The 16,144-nt window shown below is 36.8% G+C and overlaps 1 protein-coding gene across 1 annotated transcript in view; it reads left to right on the plus strand.

Moving 5' to 3' along the window:
• Window positions 1–5,145: 5,145 nt before the first annotated feature.
• The window catches only part of LOC149023095 (chitinase-like protein), a 28,357-nt gene continuing 17,358 nt past the window's right edge, over window positions 5,146–16,144 (plus strand). Inside the window, exons 1-2 of the mRNA XM_089150949.1 lie at window positions 5,146–5,853; window positions 6,060–6,110. Of these exons, the coding sequence (XP_089007075.1) occupies window positions 5,449–5,853; window positions 6,060–6,110 (456 nt within the window). The 5' untranslated portion in view covers window positions 5,146–5,448. The remainder of the gene's footprint in view (window positions 5,854–6,059; window positions 6,111–16,144) is intronic.

Below are 16,144 nucleotides of genomic sequence, written 5' to 3' on the forward strand. Positions count from 1 at the left end.
TAAATCAATAAGAAGTTAAGAGATTACTAACCTTGAAGATGAACAAGAGATGAAGAACTTAAGATCTTGCAAGAGTCCTTCAACAATACCAAGAAGAGGCTTTGAGAGAAGCTTCCCACATTCTCTAAAGTTTTTAGAAATAAAGGAGGCTAAGAAACACAAAGTCCTATTAAATAGAGCTTCAAAAACCCTAAATATAAGATATTCTCGAATTTTGTTAGCAGCGGGCAGCCTAGCTGGTCGACTGGCTAGTCGACCAGCAGTCGACCAAGCTAGGACAGCAAGGTCCAGACAAGGAATTGAGGCTCCAAAACTCCTCAAATTCAAGTGGGCTTGTCCCAACTTAACAAATGACTTACCTAGTATAGAGGAATGCCTTCAAACCATGTCCAACTAGGCTTTAGGTCCATCAACTAAACTCTCCTTCATCAAGGTGTAGTTTCTTCTCAAACACAACCAAAGCTTCCAAGTATGGAGCACCATCATCAATCTCCATGGGTTCTGGGTCAAACACTATGTCTTCTAATGAGATGACCCATAGTTGCCTTCTTCATTCACTTCAGGTCTTCGGACCTACAATCAACAGGGTTTTCGGGTCAAGGTTAGGGTTGGATTTCACAATTTTAGTTTTGATTTACTAAAATAGATACTATCAAAATAACCATGATATTGGGGAAGTATTGTGTGCAATGGTATGCTGCCGAGTTTGTTTGTGACATCCGTGATCTAGCAAAGTTTTTTCGCCAATGTGTTTTCTACCATGTAGTGCGAGAGCTTGAGGCAGGAGCTGACTTTCTTGCAAGTTTCAAAGTTTTGTTCAAGAAGTTTCTTTTTCCTTTAGGTTCCCTACCAGAAGCTCTCCTCCGTATTGTAAGGGAGGATGCTAATGGGAAGACCTATTTTCGTATGTAATTCCTTTTTATTTTTTAATACAAGCTACCTCCCGACCCCCCCCCCCCCCCCCCCCCCCAAAAAAAAAAAAAAAAAAAGAAAAAAGAACAAGAAGTCCAATGGTGGAAAACATGCTAGTAAAGTAAGTTACCATATTTTAGACAAACCAAACCTATATTCTAGGGCATGAATAATGTTAGGCCAAGAAGTCCAATGGTGGGGATTGAAATATTGTTCTTCTAAATTGTAGGCCTTACACCAAGAAGATTGAATGCTAGGTAGAGGGATGTTTTGAATTGTTTATAAAAACTCTTGTGTTCCTATTCAAAAGGGACAAATGAGCTATAAACAACTGGAAGTTCTAACTGTAGTACTCTACCAAGAACTCCAAACTACTAGACCTTGTTGTTTGCTTTCTATCATTGATATCTCATTTTCCCATATACTGTGAAACCCTAGTCTGTGCCTAATATTTTTGTTGCTCCCAATGTCAAATATCATATTACCATCTAGGGCACCACTAACATTTTGTACACAATCCAAGTTACTAAATTACCTACTAAACCTGTTAGCTTTGGAGATACAACAAAAAACTTAAGCAAATTGTAATAAGAATCCAACACTAATCACAAAACAATGTATGCTGTTTTTTAAAAAAAAAATAATAATTTCATCTCATCCAAAAAGAAAATTTAATTTCTAGAGGCACCTGTAACAAACCCATGAACTTTCCTGTAAAAGTAGACCAATAAATGGATAGTTGAAATCTACCTCCAAATTAAAATTCGTATTCGTTTAAGGGTGTCCGAATCCAAAATTTTTCTTATAAAAAAATATCTATATTCGTTAGGTAAACAACTAGATTTCAATTTGGATAATTGCTTATCAAATGAGATAATATCAAACAATTTTTCTCTTTAAAAATGGATGATAATCGGATTCGGAAGTCGGTAATCAATAACCATAAAATCTGAAATCAAAAATAAAAATTGACAAAAAAATGACAATCAACAATAAACAATCGGATAGTTTATTGGATATCTGATAAAGTTTTGGATTTGAATTTGGATACCTTCTGTAATTTTTTGTCAAATAGTGGATCAAATTCGGATAGCAGTTTTATTTATCATATTCAAATTTCTGATAGTGTATCCGAGTTTAATCCAATCTGTTTATTGTTCTAGACTCTAGAGTAAAAATATGTCTTTTCCATAATTTACCTCTCAGTAGTAGGGGTGTAAACGGACCGGATTCGGATCAGATAGTGGTAATACCATATTTGCATCCTATTATATTCGAATGAATTCGGATAATATATTATCGGTTTTCAGACAGATTCAGTCGGATTCGGATGATACTCAGATAGTTATTTTCTTAAGTAGATTTTTCCAAATGGGCAAGAATACAAATTGAATACAAGTTTTCAACTACCTGTTTACATCTTTACCATTTTCTTTGTGAGCGCCAAGTTTAAAATTTAAGAATTTAACAATTTTGGTAGCTATTTTAATAGAAAATCTAGAAAAATAGTCACATAGCACTGGTAAAAAATTTATAAAATAAGAAAAATAAATCTAAATAAGTAACTTAATCGGACAGATAATAATCGGTAAGAAAGGGGTATACCATATCCGCATCATATTAGTAATTGAACGAATTTGTATACCCTAAATGGATGTGAATGTGAATTCGGAAGCAGATTTCGGTTATCCATTTACGGATTTTTGTTCGCGGCAGAGCGAACATCGTCCGCGCACTGCCGCGAACGTGACACGTGTCATATGAAAATCCAATGGTTAAAAGTAAGTAATGGGATGTAATGGTGAATACAAATTTGTTTTACAACTATAGTTTTAAAATTTTTAAATTTACAATCAAACCCCTCAAAATCGATGAAAGCATCGTTCTCTATCGATTTAAGAACCCTATTTCGTTGAATCATGGGAATGGTGTGATAAACCCTCCTTCTCCGGTGACGGCAGCGGCAACGGAGACTCTCTCACAACTCCAGGTTGTTTGATCTGAAAATTGACCCTGGGTCGCTTAATTTACAGTATACCCTCTACCTTTTCAATTTGTTGCACGCTCAACACCCTTTACCGGCAAGGGAATGGAGCATCGTATATTGGTTATAATTGATAAGTTGTTACAGAGCAATGAAGGCCGTGGCATGGCATGTCTGTTGCAACAGGGCAAGGAAGGAAAAAGGAAAGAAAAGTAGATCAACAATGGTCCCGGCCAAGACCTGAACTCAACTTTGAATTTTCTGAAAAATGATAAACCAACGGTCCACATCATATAAATTACAATAATGGAGTTCATCCGCTTTATAAAGAATATTAGAAAGCTGATGTGCCCTACTTTGTGCCCATTATTCCCTCCTGTAAATTTGATTAAAAGCTAATCTTCTCGTTACCGAAAGTTAAAGAAATTTTCTTTAAGAGACTGTGCAGGAAGCTGATAGCCTCACTTATCGGCTTAAATCATTTTTCCCAAAACCAAATAGACAAACAACTCCCACCAACAACTACATCGCCACAACTCACCTCATCAATTCTTGATTACGAAAGTATAAAACGGAGAAGAAGCATACCTGAATCGAGTAAATTGGAGAAGAATCAAAGATGGGCTCGCCCTGGAACTTAGAGGGAATGGCTGAAGAAATTAGATGCAATGGTATTGATTAACACCCTTATTCAAGTATTTGGTCGCCCGTTGATGTTGTCGTTGCTGCTACCGCTTCCATTGCCGTTGCCGTTGCCTGAGAAGGAGGGTCTAAATTTGATAGAGAACGATGCTTTCATCGATTTTGAGGGGTTTGATTGTAAATTTAAAAATTTTAAAACCACAGTTGTAAAACAAATTTGTATTCACCATTACATCCCATTACTTACTTTTAACCATTGGATTTTCATATGACACGTGTCACGTTCGCGGCAGTGCGCAGACGATGTCCGCTCTGCCGCGAATAAAAATCCTCCATTTACACGGATTTTTATTTGCGGCAGCCGCTGCTGCCAGCAGCTAGCGGCTGTGATCGTGCCACGTGTGCATATCTAAATCTAACGGTTATAAATAAAAGTGCAGGGATGTCAATGTAAATATATATTTGTTTATTTTACAAAATCTGTACTGATTTTTTTATATTTACAAACACAACTCCCGTGTTCATCGACTCCGACTAAGTTGAATTCGATTTAGGGTTTTTTGATTCTCCCAAGCAATGAGATCGGCGGTGAAATCCATTGCTGATGGTGGAAACCTACTGTATAATCAAAATCTGAGAATAGCCCAGTTGGGAAAGTGTGGTTGAATCCAAGAAGCCATCAAAATCTTCGAAAAAATGGAATATTGAAAGACTTGGAATTCGATGATCTCTGCTTACGCCAAGAACGGCAGAATAACTGATGCAAAGCGCCTTTTTGATCAAATGCACTCTAAAAACCTCGTCTCTTGGAACACAATGATAGCAGGATACTTGCATAATGATCAAATAAATGAAGCTTCTGTATTGTTTAACAAAATGCTCAAAAGCGATATATTTTCGTGGACTCTGATGATTACTTGCTTTACTCGAAACAGGGAGCTTGAGAAAGCAAGATATCTCTTTGTTCGGCTTCCAGATAAGAGAAACCTTGTTGACCAAGTAAGGTCTGTTACGAACGATTGTGAAAACATGGAATCTCTCCTGCCCTTTGCATGTTATATAGAATCGGTCATCGATGAGGCATTCGTGCTTGATAACCTCGCCGACACAGCAACATCGGCAGTGCCGTAGTTGAAGTTGTGGTAGACGACTGAATCGGAAATCGGTCTGGAGAAGGGTGTGCATCATGATGCGGTGTCGGAATCCGAAGATCTGCAAGGCGAGGATGGATTCAGGGAAGAGCACTAGCGAGAAAGGGAAGAGAGGAAGAAGAAAGTGGGAGAATCGAAAAGCCCTAAATCGAATTCATCCTCCTGTTCCCTGTGTTCAGTCGTTGAATACAGGGAGTAGTATTTGTAAATTTTAAAAAATGATTTGAGATTTTGTAAATTAAAAAATTTATATTTACACTTATGTCCTTACCCTTTAATTCATAACCGTTTGATTTGCATCTGCACGTGGTGTGATCGCAGCCGCTAGCTGCTGACAGCAGCGGCTGCCGCAAATAAAAATCCCCATTTACACCCCACTCAGTAGACAAGAAAACAGTCACCAAACACGTTAGAAAAGTTTTTTTAACAAAATAAATAAATAAATAAGAGTTAGGTTCCAAATTGAAACCCGAAGGCTGCTGGGATCAAGTGATCAACCCACATTTGGCCGAGTTTGGCTTTACCTCTCTAGCAGTCAGCAGCTCACCGGGAGAATCATTTAATCTCTGGAAGGCCTCGAGGCCTCCAAGTCCAAGCTAAGCTTGATAAGTCGGTAAACAAATAACTCCCCGGCAGCAACGCCATCTCTCCTCCATCAAACCCCTCGAATTTGCAGTTGCAGCGCAATATGAACCTATTCACAGCTTTGCCATAGCCTTGTCAATCTCCACTCTATTTCCTCTTTAGAGTTTCTCTAACATGAACTATTCTTTGCTGTATGCGAATTCCTCTTCCCTCACTGCAAATTTCCCCATAAGATCTTATGGGCTGGAGTTCTCTTGTCTAAACAAGGAATACCCAGTTCGGATTTCAAATGTGTTTCGTGACATTTCATTTTCAGCTCAGAGTAACTCGGTGAACTCTACATTCAGGACCTCTCGTTCGACCGTAAGTTGCCTGGCCGGGGAGGTCAAACCCTCTGAATCTGAATCTGTGAATCGAGGTTCGGAAGTGGAGGTTGCAAATGGGTTTTTTCTCCAAGGTGAGGGAGAAAGTAAACTGAACGTCGTCGTGGGAAAGCCTTCTCTTCCGGCGTTTGTTTCTCCGGTGAAGCTGAGCCTGGTTGATCAAGCGTCCTTCCTCTTTGCCTTCATTGCTTGCACTGTATGGATTCTTTCGCTTATGTCTCGTACTGGATTTTGTTATCAGTGTTTTTTAATGAAATATCTATTTTTTTTTGGTGATAATTTATGGTGTCTTGGTTTCTTTGGGTTGGAATTCATGGTTTTAGCTTGAATTTATGGGGTCTGGAGTTACAAATTGTCTCAATCTGGTTATTTAATACTTACGCATTTGTGCCATAAATGCAGACCTGTGTAGCATTTACAAGCCTCGTGATTGCAGCTGTTCCTACTTTGTATGTAAGTTATTGGACTCTACATGCTGTCTGGTTAGTGATGTTCTGCAGAATTTTCAATATTCTTATGAAAATAGTCAAAGTATCACATTGTTTTTATGTTTTCTTAATTCTCTAGTCTTCAGATTAATCGAGGTCTAATGGTATTGGTACTTGGTAGAATAGTTTTCGTGGGTAGACATCATCCCCCTGCTATTTTAGAAGACTTGTTTCATCTTTTACTTTTTTTATATTTTATTATTATTATTATTAATTTTTTTAAAATTTAAATTTATATTGCCTTCCTACCCAATCTCTTCTCCTTTGTCACCATATCCCGATCTCCCTCCAGTGTATCCTCTGCTCTTTGGATATTGAAATTCCTCCTCACCTCTTCTTTGCCTGCCCTTTTTCTCAACCAATCTAGTGCCTTGCTCTTGCTCCCATCTAGCACTAGTCCAGGCATCCTTAGCCCTTGAATCTCGAATCTTGCTGGGTCTCTTCTTTGTTTCAGGTTTTCTCCATTGCAGACACAGTTGGGAAGTTGGGTTCCAACTCTTGAATTTCACGTCTTTGGCTTAAAAGGAATCTTCACAGATGGACTTCCAAATCCAGATCCCAAGACCAAATTTGGAAAGCCATCTATGATGATGTGTACTCCAAGTTTTTTGTTCTTCCTTATAGGCCTCTTGTAGAAACCTCAATGAACATGCATATTGTTATTACTTGGGGTCTTTATTTTGTTGCTGCTCACTCAAAGCTGATGTAGTTCCCCTCCCCCATTTTTTCCCTCTTATTGATGTCAATTCAAAGATATTCGTAATCAACCTTGCTTGGTATATAGTCCATCGTATGGCCTGGTCTACTCGTTCATGTTTCATCTTATTGATGACCATTGTCTTCTCCTCATCACTGTTTTGTTGAATGTCTTCTTGAAATTTATTGTAAAGTAAGAATACGTTGCTCCCTAAAGTTGATTTCATTAATTCACCCTAATAGGGTATTTATAGATTTATCAACCATAAACTAGAATTAACTTAGAGAGAAAACAGATGAGGAATGAAATAAGAAATAACTAAAGGTCCTAAAGACATAAGGAGATGAGAGTCCTATTTTAATTAGGACACTCTCACAACACTCCCCCTCAAGTTGGGCTCACATATTACACATACCCAAATTGGTCAAACAATGAAACACCCATCTAGGTATACCTTTGGTGAAGAAACCTACTACTTGATCTTTAGACTTTACAAATGGCATATAGATGATGCCTCTTTCCAACCTCTATTTTTATAAATGCCTTTGAATCTCCAAATGATTTGTCATGTCATGTTGTATTGGACTATTGAGAATGCTTTTGGCAGCCTTATTGTCACAACAGAGCATCATGGGAAGAGGCGTTGGTACACGAAGATCCTCAAGTAAACCATGTAACCATAACAACTAACAAGCTTGTTGAGCAATAGCTCTTAATTCTACTTCAACACTAGATCTTGCAACAACATTCTTATTGCTTCGCCAAGTGACCAAATTCCCACCGACGAAGGTACAAACATGGTGGGAGATTGAGATTTTGCGAGATATCTGATTTTTTGAGATAGGCGAGACGAGATGGAGGTCGAGAGCAGAGAGTTGGGATATCTCACTCGAGATCTCGCCATCTCTCGCTATATCTTGCCATATCTCGCCATATCTCGCCCTATCTTGCCCTGGATCTCGTTGGAACTCTCAATTTTTGCCTTTTTTTTTTTGGATTTTGGCTGAATTTTTGCTTGCAACTACTCTTAGCACATCTACAACATTGAAGGAAGATCAATCATTCTCTACTTGTCTTATAAACTTATGATTTAATGACTTATATAGAACTTCTAATGGTTGTATAATTTTATTATTCTATTCTTGAAGATTGAGATTGTGATACTCATATGGATGGAATTTTGATTACATTAAGGTTGCTTAATGCATTTGATACACTTGCTTTTCATTTATATGCCTTAAAGGTTCTATATTACATGTTGTATAACCTTGCATCCCCTAATCCTACTACATTTCGGTTTTACACTTTGGGTAGACTTAAAAGTCATACATATGGTTGTTTTCTACCAAATACAATGCCACCAATCTGTTCAAAATGCCTTGAATAGTCTAAGTACCAAGTTTCAACCCAACTGGGACCCTAAAATCTACCGAGATGGGCCACCGAGTTGATGCCAAAAAATTGTATATCTCGACCGAGATCTCGCCGAGATGGTAGAGATCTTGGTTTTTTTAGGAGGCGAGATCTCGCTCGAGAGCAAGATCTTCTACCATGGGTACAAAGTTGTTGAGGTATTTGAGTCATACCCAACTTGTGTTGATGTACTCAAGTTATACCCAACTTATTGTTGAGGTATTTGAGTCATACTCAACTTATATTCTAATATTAGCCATCAGATTAGTTACGATCTAACAGTGTAATGGGCCTTTGTAGGAGAGTCCAATTACCAATAGAATTCAGTATTTATACTATAAATACTAGCTGGAAGCAGCGGTCTGGGTATTCAAAACTAGATACTCAGGGTGTAATGCTTTAAGCAACCTCGTGCTTAAACCCTAACCCTAACAATTTTAAAGCATTATCTTAGATTGAGAAGTTCTTGTTCGAAAAAGGTGATCGAACGCTGCTCGACTCGAAGTTATCTGCAATTTAGAGTGAGTTAACTCTTTCGCACAAGTAAGTGGCTCCCTTCATCTTGATTGATTTCTTTTTTGAAGAAATTTGTTTCGTTCATAGGGTTCGAACGAATGATATTTTAGGCGGAAAATTAAATAATCCGTCTCTCGGTTTTCGTTCACATTACGTTATATTTCCTTTGAAAAACGGAGACATCATCCTGGCTGTACTCGTTTTGTGAGAATTAGTAACTTGCTCAAGCCTCATGTTTATTTGAAAGGAAGTTTACTCACTCGCTTTTTGAGTATTGGATTTAGTGAGTTTTTTTTTAATAGCAAAAAACTAGTTTTTCATGGAATTACGAAGGTTTGATAAGTTTGCTTTTACAAAGCAAAAATCTTGTCAAATAGTGTTTTGTCAGATATTACTATTATTGTCTGCTTTTCAGAGTTTTTGGATCAATTAGAATTAAAATGATGGTTGATCAAAAGTGCCTTGACAATGACATGTTTATTATATTGAATTGATCTTATTTTTTGAAATAAGAGTTATTCTGACATTGTCAATCTTGATTTTCTTGGGACTCGATTTTATGAGATATGCATAAAGTAATTTTATGATTAAAGATTTTAATCAAAAAGGCAAAAATCACTTTATTGATTCGGTTTTCGAAGAGCTGAACTTGATTCTGACAATACCAATCAGTTATATTACTGTTGATACTTTAATATATTAAATGTCAATTTTTGTCTTTTCTTAAAGATTAGGTTTTTGTGAACGACTTACTGATTCGGTTTTTTTGAGAGCCGAACTTTTCTTTCATGATTTAACGAGAAAAGTGATGTTTAACGTTAACATTAACTTTTTCCTATTTGACTCGTTTTATAAGTATTCAGTCATATAAGTACTCTTCTGTTGCATGAAGACTTTAATAAAGTAGAATATATTAAGATACCCTCAAAGTTGCCATATTATCAGATAATTAGAAATTTGTGGGAATTTGACCATTGATTATCAATCAATTTTTTGAAAGATGAATATGTTGTGATGGGAATTGTCCCTCTCTCTATATTTTTTTCCTTTGATTTCTTTTATATTATTTTTATAAATAAAAGAAATTGGTTATAAAATCTAGAAAGAAATTGAGACTTACTCTCTTTTGTTAAGAGTTTTTTTTTAGCATTTTTTTTTGAAGAAAAAAAAAGGGAGGTGAAGAGAGAGAACATCTGGAGGAGATATGTGTCCAATTAACCTGACCAAGTTAGAGACCTTCTTTAGGTCTAAAATCAATACAAGAAAGAGAGAACAAAATTTGGATGAAAGAGTCTAAATTTGTTTTATAGAACACTAATGTGTTTTTTGATTCAGTCTCATGATTCTTGTGTTATTGATTCCTGGTCTTGTAAATGAAAATGACATGTCTCTAAGTTTTTTGTTTCATATCAAGTGATTCATATCGGTTTTAAATTTTATGGATTCTGATAGAATGAATAATATGGACAAAGAGTATATTAATTATACAACCTACATGAACAAACTTGAAGGGTGTGTCATGAAAGGTTTCGAACATAAAGACTATAAATTAATTTAGTCATTTGATCTTAAATAAGCACATAAATTATGGTACAAATTTTTTTTGACAAAATAAGTAAAGAGCTTTGGGTTTTAAACAAGTAACTCTGATAAATGCCTTTACTATAAGTTTGTGTCAAATAAGGTCATAATTATTTGCTTATATGTAGACAATATGTTGATTCTTGGTTCTGATCATTCTGTAGTGAGTGACATCAAAGAAACCTTAGCTAAAGAATTTGACATGGGAGATCTTGGTGTTGTAGACACCATTCTTGGCATGAAAGTAAGTTTTTCTGGGCAAGGAATTACCCTTAGCCAATCTAGTTATATTGAAAAACTACTTTCTAAATGGGGATACACTGGATGCAAACCAGTAGAGGCACCATATGATTATAACAGCCTGTATCAAAAGATGGTAAAGCTGTGAATCAGTTAGAATATTCTAAACTGATTGGTAGTCTTATGTATGCAATGAGTTGCACTAGGCTAGACATAGCCTATACAGTAGGCATACTGAGTTGTTTCATATGTAATCCTAGTACAAAGCACTGGAATGCCCTCAAAAGGTTAATGAGATATCTTAAGGGTACTACAAACTATGCTCTTCTTTAAATTGAAAATCCTCAAATTTTGGAAGGATAATTTTGATGCATCTTATTGCTCAGAAATAGAAACAACAATCTACTAGTGATTATTCTTACATTAGTTGAAGTGGTTGTTAAAAGGAAATCCAATAGATGAACTTGTATTATTTTGAGTTCTATCTTTTATGGAATCAGAATTATATTCTCTAGCCTCAGGAGAGATAAGGCAGAGAGTGGATAAAAGATTTGATCCTGGATATTCCTATGATTAACTTGAATCTTGTTTTGTGATAATTAAGCAACAACAATGATAGCTAATACCTCACTCTTTAATGGTAAGAGGAGACAAATTAGGCTAATGCAGGTAGTGCTGAATTATCTAATAAAACGAGAAGTGATCACTTTAGTTGATCAATATAGAACATAGCAGATGCCCTTACAAAGGGATTGAAATACAAATCGGACATTCAAAATTGTGGGGGAGATGAGGTTAAAGACCATATAGATAGATAGGTCTTAATCTCAATATATGTTATTTTGAATTGTTCGAATTTCATCTAACCATAGTTTGCATTCATGACAATTTGCATATTTCAGATAATTTTTTTCCTTTGAGAGAGGGACAATTCCCATCACAACATATTCATCTTTCAGAAAATTGATTGATAATCAATGGTCAAATTCCCACAAATTTCTAATTATCTGATAATATGGCAACTTTGAGGGTATCTTAGTAGTCAGTACCAATGGTTAACCATATATCTACTTTATTAAAGTCTTCATACAACAGAAGAGTACTTATATGACTGAATACTCATAAAACGAGTCAAGTAGGAAAAAGTTAATGTTAAACATCACTTTTCTCGTTAAATCATGAAAGAAAAGTTCGGCTCTCAAAAAAACCGAATTAGTAAGTCGTTCACAAAAACCTAGTCTTTAAGAAAAGACAAAAATTGACATTTAATAAATTAAAGTATCAACAGTAATATAACTGATTGGTATTGTCAGAATCAAGTTCAGCTCTTAGAAAACTGAATCAATAAAGTGATTTTTGCCTTTTTGATTAAAATCTTTAATCATAAAATTACTTTATGCATATCTCATAAAATCGAGTCCCAAGAAAATCAAGATTGACAATGTTAGAATAACTCTTATTTCAAAAAATAAGATCAATTCAATATAATAAACATGTCATTGTCAAGGCAATTTTGATCAACCGTCACTTTAATTCTAATTGATCCAAAAGCTCTGAAAAGCAGACAATAATAGTAATATCTGACAAAACACTATTTGACAAGATTTTTGCTTTGTAAAAGCAAACTTATCAAACCTTCGTAATTCCACGAAAAACGAGTTTTTTGCTATTAAAAAAAAAACTCACTAAATCCAATACTCGAAAAGCGAGTGAGTAAACTTCCTTTCAAATAAACATGAGGCTTGAGCAGGTTACTAATTCTCAAAAAACGAGTACAGCCAGGATGATGTCTCCGTTTTTCAAAGGAAATATAACGTAATGTGAACGAAAACCAAGAGACGGATTATTTAATTTTCCGCCTAAAATATCATTCGTTCGAACCCTATGAACGAAACAAATTTCTTCAAAAAAGAAATCAATCAAGATGAAGGGAGCCACTTACTTGTGCGAAAGAGTTAACTCACTCTAAATTGCAGATAACTTCGAGTCGAGCAGCGTTCGATCACCTTTTTCGAACAAGAACTTCTCAATCTAAGATAATGCTTTAAGATTGTTAGGGTTAGGGTTTAAGCACGAGGTTGCTTAAAGCATTACACCATGAGTATCTAGTTTTGAATACCCAGACTGCTGCTTCCAGCTAGTATTTATAGTATAAATACTGAATTCTATTGGTAATTGAACTCTCCTACAAAGGCCCATTACACCGTTAGATCGTAACTAATCTGATAGAAAAGAGACTAGTAGAAAATGAGGGAATATGCAAAACAGAAAACAAGGTGAAGGTAGAAGAGTAACGAATGGTCCCTTTCCTAAAGATGGAGGAGGGGGATCCATTTGCCACATGGAGTGTGTTTTTTCTTGACAAAGGGCTGTATTGATGGAATTTAGTGGAAGAACTAGTTGTGTGATCGGTAGCCCCAGAATCTGTAATCCAGGAGGTAGATATAGTCGAAACACAAAAGGTAGGTCAAAAATATCTAAGTGGGCTTGAGGTATTTGTAGATGTAGTGTTACTGGAGGCAGCTTATAGTAACCGATGAAGAGCTTGTAGTTCCTCGTTGGAAAGCTTTGAGAGCGTCTCCGCATTGCAAGTTACGGAGTTAGCTTCAGTTTGATTGTATAAGTCTTTTCCCTATTCTTTCCACGACTAATGCCGATCAAAGTCTACGTGATTCCTGCGGAGTTTCCCATGCTTCTCCTTTGCATGCATAGTTTACCACAATGTTCACGTCAGTAACTTCTTTTGGTACCTCTTTACTATTTCCAGTTTCAGTCTAAAGGGTTGACCTATAAGTCGCAGTAGATGGATGGTCCATGTTTTTGTAGTTAATTCTGATGTAGTCATCTTCTTCCCAATTTTAATGTTGTAATTAGGGTAGAATTACAACCAATTTAGGGTAGGTAAGTTAGGACAAAAAGGAAAAATTATTGAACTTTTTTCTTTTTTGGGGGAATGAATAAATAAATTCATTAACCAAATAGGAGAAAAGGGGATGGAATAGTACAAAGCCAAAGACAGGCTCAATAAAACAAGTGCACAACACAAGCACAAGTGGCACACAATTGTACAATCAAACTAGAAAATACAACCACGACCAAAATGAACCAAAAGAGCAGTAGACCCAGCTAGACTGACGTAGTCTCCTGGTCGGTCGATGACACGAAAAGCCTTCATTGCAACAACGCACGAGACATGCAACAAGGACCAACGCAACACCACAAATGCCAGTGTTGGTAGCATCACAAGGTTGAGACAAAACTGATGAAACCACATTTGAATTTGAACCTGAATTAGGGGGATCAACAAAGATGACCCTTATGGCTTTCCCCCTGATGCCAAAGAGGCTGGTGCCCTTGACGATTTGAAGCTAAACCCAGAAATAGAAATGGGAGAGAGATAGGAAAGGGAAGAAAGAAAGAAAGGGGAGAGGGCGAGAGGAGAACCAGAGGGATGAATATGGATCTGAGATTGAACCTGACTCGGAGAGATCAGCAATGATGGTCCTCACGGCTTCCCTCGACACCAGAGAGGCCATCGAGGACTAGAACCCTCGACGATGAAGTTGAACCTAGAAACAAAAAGGGAAGAGGGAGAGAGAACGAGAGACAGAGAGAGGGAGGAGATGAGTCCAGATGAATTGAAGAGATCAGCAATCATGGCCCTTATGGCTTTCCCCCGATGCCAGAGAGACCCTTGAAGACAAGAACGCTTGGCAACCTGAAAGAGAACCTTGGAGCAGCCTCACTTTCTTCTTTTATTTGAACAGAGAGGAGAGAGGAGGAGATGAGAAGCAGAGAGAAGAAGAGAACAAGGGGCAGAGAAACAGAGAGAAGATGAGAACTAGAGGTGGAGGAGCATAGAGAGAGAGAAGGAAGAGGAGGGTGAAAAAGTGGTAGAGGAGAAGAGGAGAGAGAGAGAGAGAGAGGAGAAACAGGCGGAGGACCACCGGCGTCTCTCAGCCTCCAGAATCGCCAACAACTTTTGGTCTCAAGTTTGCTTTAGAAAACCTACGAGACAGGAGCGGGAGAGGATTTCCGATTGTCAACTCCCTGAGAGGACCGCCAGCGTCTCTCCACCTCCAAAATTATCGACAGTTTCTGGTTTCCAGCATCCATGGATGTTTTTCAACTCAGAGAAACTTGTTTGACAAATGAAAAATAATGACGAATTCTTGAACTGTTATTAATTGCAGTCCTGCAAAAATAAAATTGTAATGGGATCATAACTGCTAGGGTACCATAGGAAAAATAAATCTTCAGATCTCCTGCAAGGTTAGGTATCCAAAGGGAACATTCCCCAACAAAGAGGGTAGATCTTCAAGTATAAAGGAGACCAATTTCTGTGCCAGTCTGAAGGGGGATTGATTTTTAGGGATAAAATCTAGTATATATATATATATTAGTAAAAATTTGCGCTTGCAAATGCACATCATTTGGTGTGCATTATATGCTAAACAGATAGTGCTATAATAATAAAAATAAATAATTTTGGTTGAAATAGTACGTTCAAATAAAAATTGACATTGAAAGGAAAAGAAAAAGAAATCTTAGTATTAACTGTGTGTTCTGTAGCTTTTGATGTAACTGTCAGGTTAGTACAAGCCCAGCAGCCATCTTTAGGAATCCTTGGAAGACAGCAAAGTGATGGGCTGAAACACCGCCAATAACTCGAAATTGTTCATTGCGCCACAAGTCTTCAATACCAACACCATTCCACCTCAGCTCAAGCACGCTAGTTGCTATGATGGAGATGAAAAGACCAAGAAACCACAGTTGCAAGATATGAAAGCTGAAAATTAGGAAGATAAAGTTCAGGTAAAATGTCATTTGTTTCTTTAGAATAATGTGCTTCAAAATTTAGATGTACCTTAAAACACAGAATTAAGTAAATAGAAGGCCTAAATATACTTAAAATGACAGAAGCCACTTGGGCAGTTCACCCAGGTCTCTGTATAACTAAAATATCGAAGTTATAATAGTAAACTATAGTCAGGATATAATCTCGTAACTTTACATTTAGTGCTTTATGTCCTAGATTTCATATGGCAGGGAAAGAATTATCGTGGGTATGAGAAATTTCCAAATGAGAAGACATATTGCAGGAAGCGAGCAGTAAGCTATAAGCGGGAGGGAAGTGAATGGGTAAACAATGGTGTTTATATATGCTAGTCTTTGCAGCCACTTGAGACAAACTCCTCCAAATCCATACCAGAGGGGACAATGTCTGCTGAAGAAAATATCAATCGATTCAAGGGCCCACCTTAGAACCTGGTGCAGCCGATCAATAAGTTGATGGGTGCTGAGCCTTTGAATGTTGGCCTCAAGGGTATGCAGTAAATTGATCTCCATCCTCAACAGTGCATCTTAAACCCACTTGAGATATCTTCCGTAACAGACCCATATATCCAACCAATCTGAGATTAGAAAATCAAATCCGTATTAGTGTTAGTATTATCTTGTCAATCACAAATGACAAACCACAACCATTTGGTAAGACATTCTAACTAAAGTACAAGACATTAAGAGAATCCTAATTTTTCAAAAAAGAGGTG

Source organism: Hakea prostrata, chromosome 3 (assembly GCF_041222555.1).
Source record: "Hakea prostrata isolate BN-2017 chromosome 3, UWA_Hpros_2, whole genome shotgun sequence".
Taxonomy (NCBI): domain Eukaryota; kingdom Viridiplantae; phylum Streptophyta; class Magnoliopsida; order Proteales; family Proteaceae; genus Hakea; species Hakea prostrata.